This window comes from the organism of the source record quoted next, unplaced genomic scaffold (genome assembly GCF_019419815.1).
Source record: "Pyrus x bretschneideri cultivar Hongxiangsu unplaced genomic scaffold, Pyrus_bretschneideri_v1 Contig71, whole genome shotgun sequence".
In the NCBI taxonomy this organism is placed as follows: domain Eukaryota; kingdom Viridiplantae; phylum Streptophyta; class Magnoliopsida; order Rosales; family Rosaceae; genus Pyrus; species Pyrus x bretschneideri.
The window spans coordinates 433,083-442,471 of NW_025999811.1; the positions used below are offsets into that span (position 1 = coordinate 433,083).

Here is a 9,389-nt window from a genome sequence, read left to right on the forward strand (position 1 = left end):
TTATGAATCATTGTACAAAAAATATGAAGTGACAGACAGTCCATGGAAAATCTCACTTTTAAAGATGTGTGAAAAGTAAAAAAGGTTATATGAATATCACACTCCTTTTTCTATTATCTTCCTTTCTTTCTCATCTTGTCACTCCCCGGTATCTTATATTTTATGTTTTTTTTTTTAGTTTGAACGCCATTTTTTATATAATAATTGTCTCTATCTAACATATAAAAACAAAATCGGCATGCAGAAAATTGGAATCTTACACTTTTTTTAGGGTTAATCACTTAGAAGCAAAGGGTCTTATAATTCTGTCATCATGTTGCCAAATCCATCATTAATTAATTAATTCTGACTAGTTAGCTATGTCACATAAACTTTACGTCTATAATTTAATAGTACAAAGTTATAGCAACCACGAATTTTAAAAACTTTTAGACTTTTAAATTGTGGGAGTTTGTTGTTGCGGCTGAGAGGGTGAACTAAAGTATTCAAGCTTACTATGCATCAAGAAGTCTCAGAGAGGATTAAGTTTTTTATTAGTACTGGTTTTTTAACACTTCCTATAGTGAATATGGTTGGCTTTTTCTGGTTTACTGATTTTTTAAGAAGAGAAACCATACTCAATCTAAGGTTAGTATTTTCATTGTAATTTGTGATATGAAGCAGAATAAACATTTGAAAGAATTATGGGAAATTCCAGAATGGTGGAGTACATATATTTTTTTAAGTTGCAATATTGCAGAACAGTTCTAAACTGGTGGCCGCCCTGTGTCTGCATGGTATGTCTCGATTTATCAATATTATATGCATTTTCACATAATTGTGTTTGTGCACTGAATCAGAGGAAAGAAAATATTTTTGATTGGTCTCGGCATTCTTTAATTTAAACATTTTCTGCCTGCACTTCTACTTCCTTTTTTGGCCTTTTGAATTGAATAAACTAACAAAAAATTAAGGGACAAAAAAAAAAGTTTCAAAAGAGATAGGTGCGGAAATCATCTCTCTTGATTTTCCCGGTTTGTATGTTTTCCAACAAATGCTTGCAGGGTGTTAGGTTACCGATGAATTGTAGTGGATTAGCTAGGACTTAATTTCATTATCTTTTTCAATTAGAAGAAAAGAAAATTCATATATAGGACATCAAGATAAGGAAGAAAGAAAAGGAACATACTTCATAATTTTTTTATAGGAGCACATAAAACAACTCCTCTATACTCACATAATGATCCCTCTACTAATTTTGTACAAACGTAGATAAGTTTACAAATCAGACCAGTTAATCAGCAACGCTCAACGTAAGTTTCCAGTAGGGATCGAGGAACACCATCCAACAAGCAAGAGACTGGTGGAATTGTTAGCGTCTGCAGCTCTCCATAAGCATTCCAACAATACGGGTCGGATACCATATCTCCTACCGCAGGAAGAAGCTCAACTTCTGAGAGTGTCAAGTTAGTGCATGGGAGAGCATCACTGCAGGCAAAATGTATTGGTGCACTCCGAACGTCATAAGTCCCCTTTATGTTTGAATAGAGTATGTCCGATACGAACACTGCTGAAGTTTGGTTTGTGCACCCTTTGGTAAGGCAATAGTATTGGTCAATCATAATAGGGTTTCTAACATTATCCATGTGAATATTACTGAATGTTACTGCAGATACCGATCCAGACCCGCCCTGCCATGTCTTGATCCTAACTCCATTATCCGTCCCTTTGATTATCGAGTCCCTAACTGTAATGTTAGAGACGCATGCCCGCGAATTGTGATTTCCGAGACTCCCAATGCTGATTCCATGACCAGGTCCACAAGTGATGTTCCGTATGTCTACATCATAGCAGCCTGATCCAATTGATATACAATCATCACCTGCACAACACAAGAGAGGTTTTAATAACAAACAGGTAAAATTGAGGGAAAAAATAGAAGAGTTGGAAGTAGTTTAAGGCTAACCATTAGAAATGACTGAGTTATAAATTTGGACATCATTTGTGTTCTCTATGTGAATCCCATCTGTATTCGGACTTTTTGCAGGGGCGGATATAGAAATGGATTCTATATGCACATTCTTACAATTATCAAATCTAAAGTGGAATTGGGGACTATTCTTAATTCTAAGTCCTTGAACTGTCAAGTTTGAGCTCATGAAGAACCTCAGGGCCTGCATTATTCAAATTCATGTCATTCAAGCTCATTACTAAACATATATAGATGATTACGTATAAAAAGCAATGGTTTTAACTTACAATTGGGCTATCACATGGTCCTGGCAATGTGGTTCCATTTATCCCCTGTGCCATTAAATTTTCATAGGATCAGAAATTGCTTGAATCACAACACCACCCCCCACAAAACCACCAATATATATATATATATATATATATATATATATAATATCAGACAGGATTTGAACAATTTAGAAAGAAAAAAAAAATACCCTATGGGGTTTGCAGGGAAGATTCCACCATTTCTGTCCTCTCCCATCAATTACACCGCCGCCTTGCAGCGACATCTCGTTGACTCGGTAAAAGACCAGCCATTGGTGCCTGCTGATGTTCTTTGGCCAGGACTCTGGTCCATCAGGTGGCACTAGAGTTCCATCAACCTTCTCAGTACCAAATATACACAAAACCAACAAAAAAATATTTAGTACTTCATCAACTAATCGGCCTAAAGTCCTAAAATAAAGTAAAGGTTAATCCAAACAAAGGCCTAGAATTAGTACATGACCTGTAACACCAAGCCCGCAAGGCAGGGACCAGTGAATATTGTAGATTGTATCATGAACGAGAAACCTTGGGGAACAAGGATCCTTGCGGCAGATTCATCACTTTGGCAGGCTGTGTCCCATGCCATCTTAAACGCCGCGGTGTCATCAGTTTGGCCATCTCCTACAGCACCAAATGATCTTACATCGAAAACATCAGAGGAATGGCCCGGATTGGTAGGCGGCTCTTCGGGAGGACTAGCCGGCTCAGGTGCAGAGGAAGGAGGTTGTGAAATGTGGGATTGCTTGTGAGAGTGCTTGTGTTTTGTATGGTTATGCCATCTGGCTTGGGTGGACACTAATAAGAAGCAAAAGAATGAAATGCAGAAAACATGCAGGTGACAACTTGCAATTCTTCATGTTGGGTTGCTCAGTTTAAATTGTTCTATAAATAACAGAGAAAAGTTCTACTTTTCACTTGAAATATCTGGATGAAATTCAAGAAATTTATGGGTTAATTTGTCACTGTCATGAGATAAATGTGAGAACAAATTGCAACCTATATTTTGGGAAGTAGAAACTAGTGGGACAAGAAGAGAGCAAGTTGCACAAGGTGAGAAGTTGAGCTTATTGGGTTTTACAATTCATGCAGAATATATATATGCAGAAAGGCTGATGAGTCTCAATATATAATAGTTACTAGTAAGTGTTGTTAGGGTTAGTGGAAGGTCAGTCTAACTTTTAGTTCTCTCTCTTCCTCTTGTTTAATTTAGTACTTTAATGGGGCGGGAAAAGGAAGCCGACCAATCCCATTCAGGCATTGGCCTTCTCTTTTTAATTTATTTAACTGTTATTATTTGTTGTTGGTTTGGAAAAAGGTGGCGAAATAACAAGATTCATTGAAATGGGTGGGAAAATCCATAAGCCCCCACCATGTTCTTCCCATAACTGTCACTTTCTTTGGTCTCAAATGTAGTACGATTCGATCTAACCCTAGTTTCCTCCTTCAGTTTTTTTAACAAAGTTTTTAGTTTTAAAAGTGAAAATATAAACTAAAACTGAAAGAAAAAAAAATGATTAATGATTTATATCCCACTATCTCAATGTTAAGGTACTTCCAATTACATCCCACTTGACATCTTTAGGAGTAAGCATCATGTACGGGTGCCAAACCGCAAACACACACGCATGATGCAGTCCCTTTCGGTTTTCCAAGTGCAATTGGGAATGAGGTCTGACTTCGGCCGAAACGGATTCCAGATCCAGTTTATCTCGCTCTCGAGTTGGGCAGCCCACCATTAGCTATACATCTCCAATTTTTATATACATATGTACGTGAGTGGTATATCTGACCTCGCCGACCGCACTGATGTCACACACTCTCTCTCTCTCTCTCTCAGCGCCAGGGATTCTCAGTTGCCTGCTGCTTCTTCAAACCGGTCCAACCCTCCATCTTCTAAATTTCTGCCTGAAATCATGAAATGATTAGGTCGGCTCAACTGCGTATGGCTTATTTTTTAACTCTGTGGGGCGGTGGATAATACACTACGCTATCCATTTGTGATACTTAAAAATATAGCATTACCTTATGCCTTGTATGAATGTGCAAAGGTTGTAAATGTTATAATTGGCACTTGTACTTTCTTTCAACCATTACAATCCGTAGTAGGATTAGCTTTAGGCTGTGGCATTTCAACTTTCAAGTGGAGTATTTCACCCAAGTGCCCCACTTATTGGGAGAAAGATGCCTCTGTTGGCCTCTTATGGATTGCTTGCCAGTTTTATTAGGGCTAGGAATGTTAACTAATAGGGTTGGTGGACAGAACATAGGAGATACTTTTAACGATCAACTCAATTTCTGATACAAAACCTTCTTGCCAATGTTTTCACTTCAACCCACAAACTGCTTTCCACCGCCATTTTTCAGTAACAAAGATAAAAACAAAGCCTATCGCGATTGTTACTCTGTCGATAGACTCGATATCCACCTCATTTCTAACGGCTAAGGCCGAAAGAGCGCTTCAACCCCAGCTGAATGCGATCGCGGATCGGCCTGTGCGACCTAAAAGATACAAAAACGAGTAATTTAGTACTTCCTCCTCACAAACAATATCTAACAGAAACCAATCAGGTGTGAGAAGATCTGGTTACAATCTATAAATAGAAAGAAGAAAATCAAGGGTGTGCAAACCCATTTAGATTTGAGGCGCATAATAAGCAGAATAAACTTCTTAATCTACTTTCTTTTACATACAAGGCTTAATCGGATTAATATAAAGACAGATAAAGGGACCAAAGAAGAAGGGATTAAAACAAAAAAAACAAATATTACAGCTTCACTTCGACGATCGCATATAGATGGGTCAGAAGCTACGGTTCTACAGCATCCCACTTTTTTTCTGTGCAGATCAGACATCAACTACAAAGAACGGTCACGACCCAAGGAAGGCGCACTGTTTTCTTGCGTGCTCCGGGATCAGCTTAACAAGCATTTCTGCAGGCACTCCCTTCAGTTCTAATCAAAGTGGGATCATTAAAAAGAATTACCAGTTAGGATTAGACTGCCCAAAGAATAAAATGACAGTGATGAAAGTACAGTACAAAAAAGAAACAACGTTATTACCATGAGCCTTAAAGTTGAACAAAGGGGGAAGGAAGCGTCCATTTGGCAAGCGGGTGTTAGGATCACGCAACTCGTCAAAGAAGGGATGAGCTAAGGCCTCCAACTGCATTGAAAACATAGCGCTTTACATTAAAACTTGTGACGGGGTAACAACAAGCTAAGCTCAAGTAGAAAGATTAAATCGGATGCGGATCACAAAAACTGTACAAGGCATATGTCATACGTGGGATGCATTATAATTAAGGTCAGACCCCAGCAACACATCCACAATGGGACAGAAGAAAGAAGTATCAAATGGACTCCACATGTGCTTGCACATGCAACAAAAATATCAACGAATATTTCTTAGGATGGGGACAACAAAACCTAAACAGCTTAGCATTCGTACGCCTAAAGTGATCTTTTGTTTTTTGGAATAAACAGAGGCCCCTAGTGATTATAGGATGAATGCAAAGACAACATGAAAGAGGAACACTGATAATGGATCACATCAGAAATACTCACAGCTGTACTTCGAAGGTTTGGAGAGTACTGCAGCAGCCTTGATACGAGATCCACAGCTTCTGGGGGCATGCGCTTGTGAAATATCTGATAATCAATGATGTATAAAAGGACATTAACATCCAATTTCTTTGACAGGAAATAAACAACAAGTAATATCCCAAGTACCTTGTGCCACGGGTGAGCTTTAATTTGGGGAAACTTAAACTCAGTGTAGTTAGGGTTCATGCATTTTATTTCCTCCCTCGTTGGGGTACCTAAAACCTGCATGAGAATTGAATAAGTTATTAATGAGAACTATTACCATTAACCCAACAGCTTAACCTTTAAAAGAAAAAAAGATAATCGAAGGTCGCAATCACCTTGATGATTTGAACAAGCTGGTCTACTCCACTTTCTCCGGGAAACAGGGGCTGCAGAAATAGATATTACTTAATTAGCACATGTATCAAAGCCTAAAGATGAAAGAAATTAACTCACTGAAGAATAATAACTACCTGTCCAAGCAGAAGTTCAGCTAGAACACAGCCAGCAGACCAGATGTCAATGGCTGTTGTGTATTCGGTTGCACCAAATATAAGTTCAGGTGCTCGATAGTACCTAGAACAGATGTAAGATATGTTGGGTTCCCCTTTTACCTGTCAAATGTACAAACAACTCAGTATTGCAAAATCATTAGCCAAAGAAAAAGGGAACGTGTCTAGAGAATGCCAGGATGCAGAAAACAAACCAAAACTTTCGCACTCCCAAAGTCACAGATTTTAAGCTGGTGAGTATGGGGATTGACCTGTTAGAATGGGGATAGACGATGAATTAGCCTATTCACACACAACTAGAACCAAAATACAGAACAGAGCAAATTCCAACATACCAACAAATTTTGCGGCTTGATGTCCCTGTGGCACACTCCAATAGTATTATGAATGTAAGCAAGAGCTCTACAAATCTGTAAGAAGATACAAAGAATTAGATGATCCAATAACTACCGAGTCATATATATTATTCTCCGAAAAATTGCAAAAAATAATTAGAACATCACGCAGAGTTTCCTCAAACAACATGTATGTAGTGTGGTTCAACAAAATGACATGAAAAACACACCTCATCTAAAGGAATCAAAAGCAATGCTCTACAATTCAAATGATATATATGGAAAGGAACAATTTAGTAGTAAAAAAAAATACCTGGTAAAAGTAAAGTTTAACATAAATATGGGGCATCCTCTGGTTCATCTTACTATAGTGCTTGATCACCCTATGGGCCGTCTCGGGGACATACTCAAGTACGAGGTTAAGGTATAGCTCATCTTTTTCAGTTGTCGAAAAGAAACAATGTCTAAGAGACACAATGTTTGGGTGGTCTAGAAGACGCATGGTTTGCAACTCCCGGTTCTTGTACCTCTTGTCTTGAAGAACCTTTTTAATAGCAACAGTTTCACCAGTTTCTAAGCACTTGGCCTGGATAAATAATAAATCAAAATATCATTCAGCTAGCCGCAAATAGTTTATTAAGAATAAGCACATCAAAAGCCCGAAAAGGAAAAAAAAAAAAAAAAAAAAAAAAGCAAAACGAAAAATTACCTGGAAAACCAATCCGAAAGATCCATGTCCAACAACGCGCTCAGCCATATAGCTTATTGTCTAGAGTTATTAAAAGCAAAATCATATCACCATCTATTTGAAACGCCTGAAAGTTGAAACTACACAATGCAGCTGCAGGAAAGGAAGAGAAAGCATTTCAAAAGCTCACCTGTTTTGGCTGGCCGTTCTTTCCACCAATAGTTGTGACAATAATATGACCCGCCTCCGTTCCATTACCATCAACAACAGTTGCCCCCATTTCCTGTAAATGGAAAACGAAAACATATTACAGATTTCACAAACAAAAGGAGCTTGCGTAAAATAATAAAGCTTGAGTACAAGTCATAAGAAGACGTCGCATAGTTTACCTTGTCATCCCTAATTTTCATGTCATTCATCTCATTTGGCAAATTATCGACACCGACTGCATTTCCACCGGGCTCTCTTAGACCGGAAGCAGGAACCACACTTACGGAAGCCATGATCTCAGACGAAAAGAACTGAGAGAATCGCCTTCTGGATTCCCCTTCTCAGCTCACTAAAATAAATCAATAACTTTCCTGCTAAAAATACACCCACGTATCAAGCATTTACCCAAAATGCAGTAAAGTATTACGCGCAACATAGGTAAAAATCTGCGTAGTTCTGCTCCTCTAATCCTCTATCGCGCACATTAGTGCCGTTAATTAAGATAAAAAATAAAAAACCTAAAGCAGTGGTCCTTGTATTAACTACATTCCTTATTTGGTGAATCTATGAACTGTAGTTTCAAGGATATTAGTTAATTAAACAAGAGTCGGAAATCAGAAGCCAAGGAATCCAAACCGAATTCGTTTCCAAACAAATCAACTCTTCAAAAAGTTCATAGTTTCACATTGGATTAAGCAATTCAATGAAATCAAATTAGAATCCGTACAAATTCAGCACACAAAAGAAGAAGATCGGAAATTGAAAAAGAAAAAAAAAAAAAAACTAAAATCAAAATTGAAAAAAGAAAAGGGATTTACCGATTGGCTGAGAAGTAGGCGGAGGTGAGGGGATCGGCGCGACGGAGACTGAGCCGGCGATTAGATGGCGATGTGAAATTCTGAAACTTTGATGTCAATCAATCACTCAATCTAACTATTGATATAATTGTACACACTGAGAAGGATAATTAAGAAGAAAAAAAAAAGAGATTTTGAGATTTGGAATTGGGAGACTTGAATGAAATGGATTTGGTCTGGTTTGGTGGAAGGAAGAGGGGGAGAGAGAGAGAGGCAGTCAAAGTCAAAGCACAAAGGAAGAGGAGAGCTCAAGCATTTATGTGTTTTTTAAAATTTAATATTAATCAACCAATTAATTATCAGTAATCAACTAATAATCTCTCTCTCTTTGCCTCGTTCTTCGTTCCTCAATCATCTCTTTCTTTTCAACTTTCAACCGCCTATCTCCTTTTTTGACCGGTCAAAACCCTCCCGGGGCCCCACCGCCACCTCCCACTTTCAGAATTTTGTCTTTATTCACAATTATATGGCAGTTGGAGACTTGGCTGCTCTCCCCTCCACATGCCTTTCTTTGTCCTTATTCATATTTTTCAACCCCAATTCTTATCCTGGGTTGCCTGGCCCAATAAATTAACTAAGCCCAGTCATATTTGGGCCAAATTTGACTCCTCAAACTTGGCACTTACGCTAACATATTCAATAACAAAAAATTGACTCAAAAAGAAAACATATTCAATCAAAATATAACCCCCAAGCATAACACATTTGTTTCACATATTATACATATGAAATTGGCATATGCTCTTTCATTTATAGAATCTGGTTTTCAGTTGTGCTAGAATGATTGTTTTTTCGAGTACATATGTACTCATTATACAACACTTTGTCTGAATGACATACTAGAAGGTCCAATTTGATGTCTCCAAAGATGTTTATCTATTAGTTATTCCTTTGTAGTGTTCTATTGTTCATGGACAATGCATATATACTCGTTATGCAA

General features: G+C 37.9%; 2 protein-coding genes across 2 annotated transcripts; both read right to left on the reverse strand.

Moving 5' to 3' along the window:
- Positions 1-1,145: 1,145 nt before the first annotated feature.
- On the reverse strand, positions 1,146-3,559 carry LOC103956861 (polygalacturonase At1g48100). Its single transcript, XM_009368908.3, is given in 6 exon segments — positions 1,146-1,861; positions 1,946-2,153; positions 2,239-2,283; positions 2,430-2,597; positions 2,723-3,097; positions 3,099-3,559. Coding segments are annotated over 6 exon segments (1,401 nt in total). The 5' UTR covers positions 3,120-3,559; the 3' UTR covers positions 1,146-1,277.
- A 1,210-nt stretch (positions 3,560-4,769) lies between these two features.
- On the reverse strand, positions 4,770-8,708 carry LOC103956862 (glycogen synthase kinase-3 homolog MsK-3). Its single transcript, XM_009368909.3, has 13 exons — positions 8,411-8,708; positions 7,772-7,963; positions 7,573-7,665; positions 7,404-7,463; positions 7,008-7,280; positions 6,695-6,769; positions 6,554-6,610; positions 6,321-6,461; positions 6,186-6,236; positions 5,992-6,087; positions 5,827-5,910; positions 5,323-5,425; positions 4,770-5,214 (listed from the first exon to the last, which is right to left on the reverse strand). Exons 2-13 carry the CDS (start codon positions 7,883-7,885, stop codon positions 5,132-5,134), a joined length of 1,230 nt encoding a protein of 409 aa, XP_009367184.1. The 5' UTR covers positions 7,886-7,963; positions 8,411-8,708; the 3' UTR covers positions 4,770-5,131.
- Positions 8,709-9,389: the final 681 nt, after the last annotated feature.

Bases quoted from the DNA above. Each gene is read 5' to 3' on its own strand.
- LOC103956862 (XM_009368909.3), bottom strand. From the start codon at position 7,885: ATGGCTTCCGTAAGTGTGGTTCCTGCTTCCGGTCTAAGAGAGCCCGGT. The intron at 5,911-5,991 runs GTACTTGGGATA...ATTGATTATCAG, and splicing joins AAGCTCACCCGTGGCACAAG to ATATTTCACAAGCGCATGCC. The intron at 5,215-5,322 runs GTAATAACGTTG...CACTTTGATTAG, and splicing joins GTTCAACTTTAAGGCTCATG to AACTGAAGGGAGTGCCTGCA.